Source organism: Dreissena polymorpha, chromosome 9 (genome assembly GCF_020536995.1).
Source record: "Dreissena polymorpha isolate Duluth1 chromosome 9, UMN_Dpol_1.0, whole genome shotgun sequence".
NCBI lineage: Eukaryota > Metazoa > Mollusca > Bivalvia > Myida > Dreissenidae > Dreissena > Dreissena polymorpha.
Genome location: NC_068363.1, coordinates 23511303 through 23526967, shown reverse-complemented (window position 1 = coordinate 23526967; position 15665 = coordinate 23511303). Strand labels below are relative to the sequence as shown.

Sequence of the window (15665 nt, the reverse complement as noted above, 5' to 3'; positions counted from 1 at the left end):
TGTCACAGTTTAGAATTTCTTTGCTAATATTATCACCAAACTGCATTGATGAAACTGGTGTATTAACATTACACAGATTTGAATACTTTTTGTTTACATTTGGTCTTATCATATACCTGCGCCTAAGAGATAGATTATATAGTACATTATGGTCATATAAGAGACTAAATTAATAACCTCAGGACTATTAGCAATCTGTGTCTTTACCATATTGGCCAACTTAATAATAGGCACAATCCCTGTTGCCACGGCGCTAAATTCTAAATCTCCACCATGTCCTGATTTTGTGACCTTGCCCTTTTTCCTAGGACTTTCCAAATTTCATTGTTAATCAAAGGTGCACCCAGATACAAACAATTCTCTGGTAATTTATATTTTAAAAAACAATTGAATCAGTGTCACACTGAACAGAACAAACGGTGTTAATCAAATTAGCCAAATATTGGGGAATGGCAACTTCCTTTTCAAGTGCCCTTAAAATTAGGCAAATCCCCAAAAACCTCTGAGGAGGGATCATTGTCAATACCATCAAACACGTCTGCTGAGAACTCAGCCCAGTATTCTTTCTATTATAATTATATTATTTTACTATAAGTGAACATTATTGTCACTATCATAATGGTCCATTTTCAAATGGATGTTTGGTCCATTGTATAAATTATGCCCATAATAGTGGGTAATGTCATCATTTTCCGTGACTACGTCATCGGAATTTACTCCAAAAGCAATTTCAAATTGTCAATTTCTTGCTTGGACAATTAAGAAAAAAAAAACACATTGGAATTCATTATTGGATTGATGCACGTGCTCATAGAAGCTGACGACATATTTCTGTCAGTCTTTTAACTTACTTTTTGAATAAATTACACTTATATATAAGCAACCTTTTAGCAAACAACTGCCTTGCCTTTCGTTTTATTAATAACTATAAACTATAATGTCCTTCTGAGAACAAATGACAATAAAAAATCATCACATCCGAAATCCGAAATTTCGGACAGTGTTTTCCGATGCACGTGCTCATAGAAGCTGACGACATATTTCTGTCAGTCTTTTAACTTACTTTTTGAATAAATTACACATGTATTATAAGAAACCTTTGAGCAAACAACTGCCTTGCCTTTTGTTTTATTAATTACTACATACTTTAATGTCCTTCTGGGAACAAATGGCAATAAAAAATCATCACATCCGAAATCCGAAATTTCGGACAGTGTTTTCCGCGAGCAAAGCTCGTCAGATATTTTTGCTCTAATTATTGCCAAACAAATTAAATACTAGGACTACGTCCTTAGTAAGGCAGTATTAAACAATAAAAACGATAGATACACTCAATTTCAACAGGTATTTACCTACCTGTCCAGAGAACGAACCACTCGACAGAACGCCAAATCGAAGAATGGTAAAATCTGGTTGAATATCCGGGTATGTAGGTGAGTCACGTGGTGTTTTTAAGTGCGTTATTTAAAATGCGGATCACTCGATATCGTCATCCCGATATGCTAAGTATACATGTGAAAGCCGGAGGCTTTACGGAAAATAATGTAAAGAAAGGGGATAAAAACAAGTGAGTATTGACTGAGTAGAATGTGTACATTATAATAAGAGATGAGAAGTGCTTAAGGACATTATTAAGCGCTATATTTTATAACGTAGACTTTTAATTTTACGTGGGTAACGGTACGCTTTAATTAGTATTTTATTTTTTTTTAATAAAAACTACAACAATCATAAAAGTTTATTTCCAAGTTCGTGAGACAAAATCATTAAATAATTCCCATTCACTGTCAAAGAATTCTAAATTATTTTTTGAAATTGATATTTTTCTTAAGTTATCGTATTCGTACTTGAATTTCTTTGCTCCTATAGTGCTTGGAATATATTTATTCATTTAACACTTATACAGGTATAGTTTAACAAACAAAATAACATTATTTATGGCTGTAGCAGACTTAACTCAGTATCCAAGTAGTAGGATTGTCATATTAATGAAAGGACAAGATTAATATTTCATCAATAATTGCTTTAGATATGTGGCACCACCAGAATAAATGTTCTAAATTTTCCTCACCTTTTTTGCAAAAAGAACATAATGGATCATCTGTAATTTTCATTTTACTCAAAAGACTATTTGTTCCAAGTATCCTGTGAATTAGCCTATATTGGAACCACTGAACCTTTACATCATTGGTTATTAAAAAGGGTAGTTCAAATAAGCAGTTCCATTCTTTTTCATTAATTATGGCATTTAGTTTTGTACACCATTTTTGTTTAACAGATGGTTGTTCATTATTTTTATTTAGAATAGTATAAAGTCGTTTTGCACCAGATTCTTTTTTCAGTACAAGTTGAAACAATGGTGGTAGAAAGGGTTTGATAATTTGTCGGGAAGGATTAGATATACGACATAGTTTCAAAAAAGTATCTATCGCTCTTGGCACCCCTGTATAATGAATGAAGTTTATGTTCAAATTGTCCATTTTATTAAGGTCATCACAAGAGATAAAGGTTCCATTATTTTATATATCACCTATACAATGAATTCCAGCTAGGAACCTTGACTGTTATTTCCTATCAATGTATTTGGATTGTAAAAAAGTGAATAATACAAAAATTCATCTGTGTTTACTTCTAATTTACCACAATAAAGTGAGAAGCTGTTTAAAACATCTACCCAAAAGGGGTTAGAAATTCTGTTAGCTATATTTAAAGCATAATGATAACCCCAATTTAAGAGTTTATATGCATCGAAATAAAGTTTTGCAATTTCTATCCAATTTTCTCTAAAGCATTAAATTTTTTTGTAACCATGTTAGTTTTAATGCTGGAATAAATGCATCCAGATCGATCATTTTTAAACGTCCTTCACTATAATCTTTCACTATTGTTGAGAACTTTATTTTACTATGCCCATCCCAAATAAATCTCAGTATAGAGGATTTTATAGAGTTAAAAATGGTATAGGGTGGGTTTTGCAATGATATGAAGAAGTGATTGAATAAGGACACAATAAGTGTTTTCTCAATAACAATTTTTCCAATTGGTGTTAAAAATCTTCTTTTCCAGTTTTTCAGAATATTTTCCATTTTGACAATTTTTTCATCATAGTTTAATTTAATCATTTTTGAAAGATCAACATGGAAATTTATTCCCAGCATTTTAAAGCTGTGTTGCATCCAATTGAGTTTCCATTTAGTTTTTATGGTATGACAACTATATTTGTGCTTGCCAATCCATACAGCGTTTGTTGTGTCAAAGTTAACATTAAGACCTGATATAAATGAAAACTCCTGAATAACAGTGAGAGTTTCATTTAAGGACTGTTCAGTACCGTCTAACAAGAGGGCCATGATGGCCCTGAATCGCTCACCTGACTCATTAAGATCAGATGAAAACTATGACCTCTATTGTCTACACAATGTTTTTCTATGATTTGACCTAGTGACCTAGTTCCTGACTCTAGATGACCCAAATACAATCCCAATCCAGATTTCATCAAGATAAACATTCTGACCACAGTTCATAAATATTGGATGAAAACTGTGACCTCTATTGTCAACACAAGGTTTTTCTATTTATTTGACCTAGATTTTTACCCCAGATGACCCAAATACAATCCCACCCAGATTTCATCAAGAATTCTGACCAAATTTCATAAAGGTTGGATGAAAACTGTGATCTCTAATGTCTACACAAGGTTTTTCTATTATTTGACCTAGTGACCTAGTTTTTGACCCCAGATGACCCAAATAAAATCCCAACCCAGATTTCATCAAGATAAACATTCTGACCAAATTTCATAAAGAATGGATGAAAACTGTGACCTCTATTGTCTACAGAAGGTTGTTCTATTATTTGACCTAGTGACCTTGTTTTTGACCCCAGATGACCCAAATACAATCCCAAACCGGATTTCATCAAGATAAACATTTTGACCAAATTTCATCAAGATTGGTTGCAAACTGTGACCTCTACTGTCTACACAAACAAATTGTTGACGGACGGACGCACGGACACACGCAGGCACGCACAACGGACGCCGGACATCACACGATCACATAAGCTCACTGTGTCACTTCATGACAGGTGACCTAAAAATGTGTCGGAGATAAACATGAACAGTTGTGGTTAAAATCCCATAGAAACAAGGGCTGTTTGTAAAACATGCATGCCCCCCTATATGGGCTATAAGTTGCAGTAGCAGCCATTGTGTGAATACGTTTTTTGTCACTGTGAATGGTGGTGGTGGTGGTGGTGGTGGTGGTGGTGGTGTAGTAGTAGTAGTAGTAGTAGTAGTCGTAGTAATAGTAGTTGTAGTAGTAGTAGTAGTAGTAGTAGTAGTAGTAGTCGTAGAAGTAGTAGTAGTAGTAGTAGTAGAAGTAGTAGTAGAAGTAGTAGTAGTAGTAGTAGTAGTAGTAGTAGTGGTAGTAGTAGTAGTGGTAGGCGTAAAAGTAGTAGTAGTAGTGGCAGTAGTAGTAGAAGTAGTAATAGTAGACGTGGTGGTGGTGGTGGTGGTGGTGGTAGTAGTACTAGTAGTAGTAGTAGTAGTACTAGTAGTAGTAGTAGTAGTAGTAGTAGTAGTAGTAGTAGTAGAAGTAGTAGTATTAGTAGTAGTAGTAGAAGTAGTAGTAGTAGTAGTAGTAGTAGTAGTAGTAGTAGAAGTAGTAGTAGTAGTAGCAGTAGCAGTAGCAGTAGCAGCATTACAAGACCAATACTTAAGAATGATCAAATGGGAAAAGGTAACATAGCACCAGCAGTAAATATGGGGCTCATTTACAGGTCAGATTTGGAATCTCTGCTGTAAAATGAGATTTTGAATGAATTAAAGGGAGGTCAATCTGTAATAAATAGAACATGCATAAACCGTAGTTGTTTCCCTTGTTTGAACCATGCTAAATCCTTACAAGTTTGGAAAGAATTGGATGAAAAATTTGGACTTTATTGCATAAACACCATTTTCTCAATTCAAGGGGAGGTAATTCTGTACTTCATGGACCAATAATGCTCATTTTTTGTAGGGTTTGTGTCCTCATTGATATAAAGACACTGTGTAAATTTGGAAAGGATCGGACAAAAAATGTGGAAGATTTTTGAAAGTTTTCACAAAATAGGCGAAAACGAATAAACATGCAAAGTTCAACGAGCTCCTGCGGCCATGTTTTTTGACGAATCAAATTTCTTTGAACAACTTTTTCAGGGGAGCCCTCAAAGGTCATCCCTGTGAAATTTTTTGAAAATCTGATGAGCGGTTTCTGACAAGAAGATTTTTTAAGGTTTTTACCATATATGGTCATGGCGGCCATCTTGGTTATGTGATCAAATTTTTTTTAACAATTCTTTTGTCCCATGACCTAGGGATGCTCCACATGAAATTTAGTTGAAATTGGCTCAATGGTTTAGTAGAAGAAGATGTTTACAAATTTGTATACGGACGGACGGACGGACGGACGCCGGACGCTGAGTGATCACAATAGCTCACCTCGAGCTATCGCTCAGGTGAGCTAATAAAATTGCAGTATCGTCTGCAAACTGGGACAATTTGTGTTCAGTTCCATTAATTGTTACACCTTTTATATTCTTGTTATCTATCAATGCAAGCGACAAAATTTCAGTGCATAGGATGTAAATATAACATGAGAGAAGATCTCCTTGTCTGCAGCCCCTTTCAATAGGAAAAAAGTCGGATAAGTAACCACATTGAGAAACAGCTGATTTCGAGTCTTTATATAAAATCTGAAACGAACGTTTTATGTTTGGACCGAAATTAAACAAGCAAATTCATAGAATTGATATCCCCCGCAACATATGCTTTGTTTGAGGATGGGTGCAAATCGGACGGATGAACATACTATCAGATGGACGGACGGAGGAAGCGGGGGATATATACTCATACCAAGTTTCAATGAAATCCGCCAAAGCACTTCCAAGATATGGCTCCGGACACAAAAGTGCCTATAGTAAAAAGCATTTTTTCAAGATACAAAGGGCCATAACTCTGTTTTTTACAGATGGTATACAATGCCATTTGGCGTGCATCATCCTCTTATGCATATATATACTCATACCAAGTTTCAATGAAATCCGCCAAAGCACTTCCAAGATATGGCTCCGGACACAAAAGTGCCGGACGGACGGAAGGACAGCCGGACGGACGGATGGACGGACAACGCCAAAACAATATCCCTCCGCCTCTGGCGGGGGATAATAACCTAAAGAAGTGAGTGAAAATATCTGACCCAGCCCATCCCCAACCCCCATAACTTTTGACCCAGGGGTCAGATCAAAATTCCAAAAAGTGCAGGGTCGCACATATGCTCATAGCTACCATGTGTGCAAGTTTCAGTGCTAATAGTGTAGGAGGAAATAGTGGCCAGGACGGACAGACGACGGAGATAACCAAAATAAATTAAGATTACACATTCTCTGTAGGGGCACTTGTCATGACTTCATTTGTGAATATTCTAATGTACATGTGGTAGGAAACTAAATATTATTGTGTACTAAAACTGCCAGCTTTGGTTGAAGGTTGTCGACATCATGATACCTCTAAAGCTGGCAGTACTGTACCTTCATCAACAAGAGTAGCCGGTACAAAGATGGATGAAAAACAGTGAACTTTTTTTAATTGTTTAAATCAATTTCCCCTGAAATAATGTTCAAGGAGTGGTTAAAGTTATTTCTTTTACATTGAATTTGTAAAAGGGACCTTTTCACGAATTGGTTAATTGACAAAATTAAAAACAAGACTATTGCCAAGCAATTTAAGTCCCCTACCGGCTCCACCATTGTCAGAATTTTTTTTTATTTGTTGCCATAGCAACCAGAATTTTTGACGTACAAACAAAATTAAATGACATGCATAATGTTCATATTGCCATCTATCCATGTTTCAAGTTTCATAAAAAATATTAAGAACTTTTAAAGTTATCGCAGGATCCAGAAAAAAACACCATTTTCAGCAGTATTTCTAGTCTATTTGTTGCCATAGCAACCAATATTTTAGACGTATGAACAAAATGAAATGATGTGCATAATTTCCATATTGCCATCTATCCATATTTCAAGTTTTATGAAAAAATATTAAGAACTTTTAAACTTATCGCAGGATCCAGAAAACCACCATTTTCAGCAGTATTTCTAGTCTATTTGTTGCCATAGCAACCAGAATTTTGACGTATGAACAAAATGAAATGACGTGCATAATGTCCATATTGCCATCTATCCATATTTCAAGTTTCATGAAAAAATATTAAGAAATTTTAAAGAAATCGCAGGATCTAGAAAAAACACCATTTTCAGCAGTATTTCTAGTCCATTTGTTGCCATAGCAACCAGAATTTTTGACGTACAAACAAAATGAAATGACGTGCATAATGTCCATATTGCCATCTATCCATGCTTCAAGTTTCATGAAAAAATATTAAGAACTTTTAAAGTAATGGCAGGATCCTGAAAAAAACACCATTTTCAGCAGTATTTCTAGTCTTTTTGTTGCCATAGCAACCAAAATTTTTGACGAGGGAACAAAATGAAATGATGTGAATAATGTCCATATTGCCATCCATCCATATTTCAAGTTTCATGAAAAAATATTAGAACTTATAAAGTTATCGCAGGATCCAGAAAAGTGTGATGGACGGACAAATACAAAACCAAAAGTCCCCTCCGGTAAAATCGGTAGGGGACTAACAAGAGCTGTCAGAGGACAGCGCGCTCGACTATTTGAGTGCTTGACAGTATAACGTAAGCCATCAAAAATAAAAAATGAAAAAAAAAAAGTTTGTTTTGAGGGGGAGGGGGGGAGGCAGGGATTCTGGGTTGGGGCATGGGGTATTGTTTGGGTGGAATCCATTGTGGTATTCAGGTAAGTGTTGTATTGTGAAAGTATTAATAAAATCTGATCACAAGGGCTGTTTGTAAAACATGCATGTCCCCCATATGGGCTTTCCGTTGTAGTGACAGCCATTGTGTGAATATGTTATTGTCACTTTGACCTTGACCTTTGACCTAGTGACCTGAAAATCTATAGGGGTCATCTGCCAGTCATGATCAATGTACCTATATAGTTTCATGATCCAAGCCATAAGCATTCTTGAGTTATCATCCAGAAACTTTTTACCATTTCAGGTCACCGTGACCTTGACCTTTGATATAGTGACCTGAAAATCAATAAGGGTCAACTGCGAGTCATGATCAATCTACCTACGAAGTTTCATGATTCTAGCAGGGTTTTTTTAAGAGAAAGGGGAAGACGCTGGACGCTGGGTGAAAGGGGAAAAAAGAGTGCGAAAGAGACATATTAGGGAAAAAAATAACAAGGGACAAAATTGTCACAAAACCAGGTTTTCAATAAAAATGTGACCTTGACCTTAGAGATATTGACGTCATTCTTTCGCATGACACACTGTCCAATGATGGTGAACAAATATGCCAAATGATTTTAAAATCTCACAATAAATGACATTGTTATGGCCCGGACAAGCTCCATATGGTAATTTTTGACCTTTGAACTCAAAGTGTGACCTTGACCTTTGAGATATGTAATTCTTTTGCGCAACACACCGTTCAATGCTTGTGAACAAATGTGCCAAATGATTTTACAATCTCACAATGAATGACATAGTTATGGCCCGGACAAGCTTGTTCCGCCCGCCAGCCCGCATTCGCCAATCTAATAACCATTTTTTTCCTTCGGAAAACCTGGTTAAAAAGCACAATTTCTACCATTTTTTTTTGATGGTGGTACATAGATCTGACGTTCACGCCTGGCCTGACCCAATTTCACAACATTATTGGCAGTCTGTGGCTGATAGGGATCAGTCCCAAGTCGTGGAAGTTTTCGTTTTTGCAGGGCCTCTACACTTCCAAATGTGACCCGCACTAATGGCTCAGGGTTCTCAGTTGACCTTTGTTCTTCCTTGTCTGCAAACAGTAAACGGTGTTTATGAAAACTTAATTATTGCAAAAGTAATGCTATCACAATTAGGTGACATGCCATATTGCTTAGAACAAACTTGAAGAAATATGTGACAATAAAAATGAAACTTTGTACTTAAAAAGACATACAATTTGTTACAATATGGCTGTCCATTTAAAGGTCTGGGTAATATTGATCTGTAAAGCATGTATAAATTTGTTTTTAAAATTGAGGGGACAACAAGAAATATGGCAATGCCATGAAATTAAATTCAATGTTTAACACATATTAATCCTAATTTAACAAGAGCTCTGCTGTCGGAGACTGATGCCGTCCAAACAGGGCCTTGACCTTTAAATTAGTGACCCCAATTCCAATAGGGGTCATCTACTGTCAAATGCAAATGTGAACAGAAGTATTAGGCCTATCTGTAAATTCGTTGAGGGCCTATCTGTAAATTCGTTGAGTTATTGATCAGAAACAATTTTCACACTTAATGTGACAGTGACCTTGACCTAGTGACCCCCAATTTCAATAGGGGTTATCTGTTGTCAAAGGTCAATGCACATCGAGCCAATCAGTCAATCGTTGACAAGTTATTGATTGGAAACAATTTTCACCCTTATTGTGGCAGTGACCTTTGACCTAGTGACCCCTTTTGCAATAGGGGTTATCTACTGTCTTTTAAGCAACAGTGACCTTGACCTTAATCTGACAAGATTTTCTTTTTTAAGCTACAGTGGCCTTTACCTGACCTGACTAGGTCCACAAACAAAATCACAAAGTTTAATGATGTTGTGATAAAAACACAGGTTTTTCCACAATATGCACTGTTATAAACTGGTGTATAATAATAATAAAAACAAGATTGTGTGTTTTTAGTTTTTTACAATTATTATTTATCTAGTGTACGATTAACTTGGAAACAGCGTATAAATGGGCGTAAAAAATGTCACCAAAACATTTTGTCATACAGGTCTTATTAGATTTTGCATTTTCTGATAGACATATCATACTGTCTTTACCATAAGATTAACATAAAAGTGTTGTATAAACCTACTTAGAACTATTTTCCGCTCATTTTTGACAGTTGATATCTTTATGGCCCCAATGTCATCACCTGCAGAACAAAAACTTCATTATAGAAATGTAAAATGTATGCAGCAAGACTACAAGTTATGTTCTCCAGAATTAAGATTGAACATTTTGCTGTAGCAACACACGTGTTACTAAGCAGACTTCTACAATAACTCCTGTAGTTACCAGTCCTCAATCTTGTGATAAGCTCCTACAGCTTGAGACTATGGAAATGAAATAAGCGAGGTTAGAAATACAGACATAAATAGTAATGAATAAGTCGATTTGTTTGTTTGGATTTTTCTCCATTCTCAACAGTATTTTAGTCACATCATAGTTGTCCATTTACGGCTTTTCCTGGGTCCGCTAGTTAACTAGTCGTAAGTGCACAGACCTATGCTAGTATCGGTAATAATGTATGAGAAGGTAGAAACTTGCAGCATAAATCATATTTATGACTAATCTCAACACAATTAATGTGGCCGGGCCTGGAATCAAACCTGCCGGTTTCACATGTAGTACAGCCCTTAACGAACTGAATCAGCGGGCACACCGGAAAATGTAAACTTCACTTTTTTTGCATAATTGAATTACTAATCAGGTTTGCAGATTAAACACTGATAAAGTTAACCTAGATACCCTGAGCTCTCTTGCTTGCTCGCTGCTTCCTGATCTCCTCCAGGGAAACGGGCTCCAAGGCCTCCTGTAGACGGGCTCTCTTCTCCGCCCGCATCTGCTCTAGCTGCTCTAAGGTCTTACCAGATAGGTCACCAACCAGAGTTGGGCTTACAGCTGTGGAGATCAAAGACAGAAAGTGTGTCAGTATAGTATAACCACTGATAACTAAAGCACATCTTTTATCACTTACCTTTGTGGTTTTTACTTTAAACATACCTTGCCATTACATATGTTTTATTTGATTAAATATTAAACTTAAATTTGATAAGCTACATTAACAGTAATACATGATTTTATTCAATTAATCACTACACTAGAGCATTAACATGCTAGCACCGCATTGAATGTCATTGAATTTTTCGACACATTGTGCCTAATTAAAATCATACATTTCACATCTTCTGATTCTTGTACCCCTTCCACAGACTCTTGTTTTGATCCTGAGGTAGGATTTTCTGAAATGAATGAGGAAAGTTAATGTTTCAAATGGTCATAACAATTTGACATTGGTGTGCATTAAAGAACCAAATATCCCCTCAATGACACAGTGTATAATGCTGTAAAATGGCTGCTACAGTTCATTCAATGCAGAAAATGGTATCAAATACAGTTTAAAAGTTTTTAATACTAACTGATAACTATTTAGGGCCTTTTTCTGATCTGTTTCAACGCACACAAGATATATTAAACAAGTTTCTTGTTGAAAATTTCAATGGTCCAAATATATGTACATAGTTAAACAAAGGATAATGCCTAATATTCAATTTTAAAGAATTACTTTTATTTTTAGTTGTAAGAGTGGTATGTATTCCACATGTGTTTGGTTTTAGTGTTTAAAATTTTCTATTTAACTATTTCAAATGATATCCAAATAATTGTCATGTGCATTGATTTATCTTTTATATTTTCTCTACTACAAATTTTACACCTTATACCTTTGGGCTCAGTATTTTCCTCCAGTTCTTCCTGGGCTTCCTCCAGGTAAACCTCCTCCTCCTCTGCCAACTCTTCCTCCTCCTCTCCATCACTCCAGGCAGCTGCCACACTCACTTCCTCACCTTCACTGACCCTCCCAGAATCACCTGGAAACGAGACAAGTTATTGTGAACAAACAAATGAGCCGCATTCTGACAAAACTGGGCTCAATGCATGTGTGTAAAGTGTCGTCCCAGATTAGCCTGTGTGGACTGCACAGGCTAATCTGGGACGACACTTTATGCACATGCATTAAACCCAGTTTTCTCAGAACGCGGCTCAAATAATCAACAGAATGTTGTCATTTACTTACTGACATAAACTACTCAAATAAGTAGAACTTGTGCAACTGATGTTGTTAATACCCATGCTTATTTAGCTTCATTCAAAGACACATACTAAGTAACTCAAGAGTGGGTAGATCTTTAAGCTTGAAAGAATTTTGTACGTCTGTAATTCACACTGACAGTGATGACATGTTTGAAGATTTAATTGAATCACTTGAGAAATAAAAAAGCTGACATTTTTCCCCATTTTGTGAATGGGGCGTGGCTGTTATGATTGGGAAATATCCCATCGGTATCACTAAATTTCATATTTTTTTGTTGGCTTTTTTTGGCTAACACATACTACAAACTTCATAATGGAAATAAAGAGTTATTAACATTTCATTGACTAGGGTTTAACTGATCCAGCTTCAAATCAGATAAAGTAAATGTTAACCTTTATATCTTTATTGTTATTGGTTAAAATTTCAATTGCCAATTTTGGCAGTCCTTTGGAATAAATAATATATACTACCGGTATACGAGATTGGGAATGAGGCTGAATAATGGCCCAAAATGTGACCCCCTCCCCCAAACTCATATTTAAATGTGAACAACCAACTGACTATACCATTAGACATCTTACTAACATCAAAGTCAACAGTGGCAAGTATTCCTTGATCATATGTGAGCTATATTTGTATAACAACTTCTTGGGAGTCTTAAAAATACCAATATACAAAACTGAAGTACATGTAGCATTATGATTAAATGGGGATCTGCATACATGTATTATTATTCACAACTATAAAGTGCTTTTTTTATATATTTTTTAAATGTACCTTTTATCTTTATCCTTCTTTTTTGGCTGTCAGATTCATCATTCTCACTCCTCTCTTTCTTCTTTTTAATGCTCTTCTTTTTCTTCTTTCGAAATTCCTCATATTCAGCCTCCCGTCCCTGTTGCTGCAACACTTTCTTTAAGACTTTTTTCTTGTCCCGTTTTGACAGTTCTTGAAGCTCCTCATATGTAACATCTATGTCCTCTTCTTCTATCAACTTCATCAATTCCTCATCTAAGTCTCTCTTCTTTTTCCTGTCTTTCCTTGATTCAGATCCATAATCATTAGGATCAACTAATCCAAGTCTCTCTTTCAAACTTATTCTTTTTTTTTCTTCTTCAACAAATTGATTTTTTATAGTAATCTGTGGAACCATCAAAATATTTTTATTTTCTATTTTACCGCGACTTTTCTGATTATCACCAATCTTACCGATTCTCGATAAAACACTTCCCCTATCAGACACTTTTGAAAGTTTGATAACTCCGCTTCTGGGTTGAGAATCTCCACTGGGTTTAAGTCCAAGTCTTGCTTTAATTGACACAGGCATTGCATTTTGACTTTGATTTTTTTTTCTATCTTTATCAAGACGGGCTGTGGTTGATTTAAGACCTAGTCGAGACTTTATACTAGGTTTCACTGCAAGAGAATATACACGACTCAAACAGCATTCTCATTTTGAAAAAGATGATTAATGCAATCAAATTCAGAATCCACAAGTCGCAAAAATATACCTTGTTGTGAACTGTTGCCCTTGGTCTTTGTATTAGGCTTTGAAGATTTTTCAGCTGAATTCAAAGAATATACAATGTACATATTGCATCAGCCTTTTTCTTGACATTACAGGATGCATTAAATGGACCCTTCCTAAATGCAGACAATTTCGTTTTCCCTAATTTGAATAAAACAATTCTAACATTAAGGGAGACAAATTTCTAATAACAATTAAAAATTAATTGAAACATTGTAACAGTATAAAAATAAAACAAGGGACAAAATTGTCACAAAACCAGGTTTTCATTGTGAAAAAAAAATCTGATAAAGGGAGAAAACTCAAACTGAACTTTTGAAATGACCAAAAAAAATTAACCCCCTTTGTAAGTTTTTTTTTTTTTTAAATCTATTTTTAGTCGTGGCGACCTTGACATTGGAGATATTGACGTGATTCTTTCGTGGGTCACACCGTCCCATGATGGTGAACAAATGTGCCAAATGATTTTAAAATCTCACAATGAATGACATAGTTATGGCCAGGACAAGCTCATTTATGGCCATTTTTGACCTTTGAACTCAAAGTGTGACCTTGACCTTGGAGATATCGACGTAATTATTTCGCGTGACAAACCGTCCAATGATGGTGAACAAATGTGCCAAATGATTTTAAAATCTGACGATGAACGACATAGTTATGGCTCGGACAAGCTCATTTATGGCCATTTTTGACCTTTGAACTCAAAGTGTGACCTTGACCTTGGAGATATCGACGTAATTATTTCGCGCGACACACCGTCCAATGATGGTGAACAAATGTGCCAAATGATTTTAAAATCTGACAATGAACGACATAGTTATGGCCCGGACAAGCTTATTCCGCCAGCCCGCCAGCCAGCCAGCCCGCCAGCCAGCCAGCCCGCCCACATTCGCCAATCTAATAACCAGTTTTTTCCTTCGGAAAACCTGGTTAAAAACTGTTCATTTCAATGTCTATAACTCATCAAAAGAGGCTTGTCTCTGTCCTTTTTGTTCTTAAACACATTTAACACGTATTAAAGTCAAAGTCCTTAATTAAGTTGCAGGTGTAGATCTAATTATGGGAAATGTTTTCAACTATATTTCTGTACTGGGGCCGGGGGACGATGTCAATTTTGTGATTTCAATGTCATGATGAATGGGTTGACGATCTTGATTTGCTATGGTATTGGAAGGGAAAGGAGCGGCAGCTGCCGATTGTCTACATTCACTTTCACAATGTTCGATGTTGATTACCTCAGAATCCTGCTGGGTTATAACGGTTTTCGATGATTCTTTCTTAAAAAATGCCTAGATGCGTTCAGTATTTTCCGTGTCAGAATGTTTTATTTTGTTTGTGTAAGAACGCCAATTGTGAGACATTTTTTTTTGTTTTCACGTTTATATCTTGGCTTGCACATAGCCCGGATGAAAATTCGACTGATTTCCGGTAATTTATCGACGAAACACCCTTCTCGTGCAAGACCGGTATCCAGTAAAATAGTCACATGATTATTACGATTAGTTTCCCAGTTTACATGACGTAATTTAAGAGCTATATTTAGATTAACTTGGATTCCCAGATTTATTGTGTTCGTCTGGAGAGAGAGAGAGAGAAAGATCGTTGTACATGGTGCAAATTGGATAATTGTCGAATGCCCAAAGGAAAAATAAACATTTCTTTGAGAGAAAATATTATATTTTGGTGAAAAATGAAATTTTTGGTGCGGAAATTGTATTTTATGGGGAAAAATTCTGGTAGGGGAAGACGCCGAATATCGACGTCACTTTCTTAGTAAAAAAAAACCCTGCCTAGGCATAAGCGTTCTTGAGTTATCATCCGGAAACCATTTTACTATTTTGGGTCACCGTGACCTTGACTTTTGACCTAGTGACCTGAAAATCAATAGGGGTCATCTGCGAGTCATGATCAATCTACCTATCAAGTAACATGATCCTAGGCCTAAGCGTTCTTGAGTTATCATCTGGAAACCATTTTACTATTTCGTGTCACCGTGACCTTGACCTTTGACCTAGTGACCTAAAAATCAATAGGGGTCATCTGTGAGTCATGATCAATGTACCTATGAAGTTTCATGATCCTAGGCCCAAGCGTTCTTGAGTTATCATCCGGAAACCACCTGAGGTGGACGGACCGACAGACCGACCGACATGAGCAAA

The 15665-nt window shown here is 36.0% G+C and overlaps 3 protein-coding genes across 3 annotated transcripts in view; all 3 read right to left on the bottom strand.

Annotated features, from left to right (window-relative positions):
- LOC127845915 (uncharacterized) overlaps positions 1-15665 on the bottom strand; it is a 462977-nt gene that overhangs the window by 10667 nt on the left and 436645 nt on the right. The window lies entirely within an intron of this gene.
- LOC127845424 (uncharacterized) overlaps positions 1-15665 on the bottom strand; it is a 564768-nt gene that overhangs the window by 185190 nt on the left and 363913 nt on the right. The gene's annotated exons all lie outside the window — the stretch shown is intronic.
- LOC127845416 (uncharacterized) overlaps positions 1-15665 on the bottom strand; it is a 577557-nt gene that overhangs the window by 209457 nt on the left and 352435 nt on the right. The window contains exons 6-12 of the mRNA XM_052376315.1: positions 13490-13543; positions 12756-13394; positions 11608-11754; positions 11062-11127; positions 10634-10786; positions 9978-10037; positions 8725-8922 (exon numbers count right to left, since the gene is read on the bottom strand). Of these exons, the coding sequence (XP_052232275.1) occupies positions 8725-8922; positions 9978-10037; positions 10634-10786; positions 11062-11127; positions 11608-11754; positions 12756-13394; positions 13490-13543 (1317 nt within the window). The remainder of the gene's footprint in view (positions 1-8724; positions 8923-9977; positions 10038-10633; positions 10787-11061; positions 11128-11607; positions 11755-12755; positions 13395-13489; positions 13544-15665) is intronic.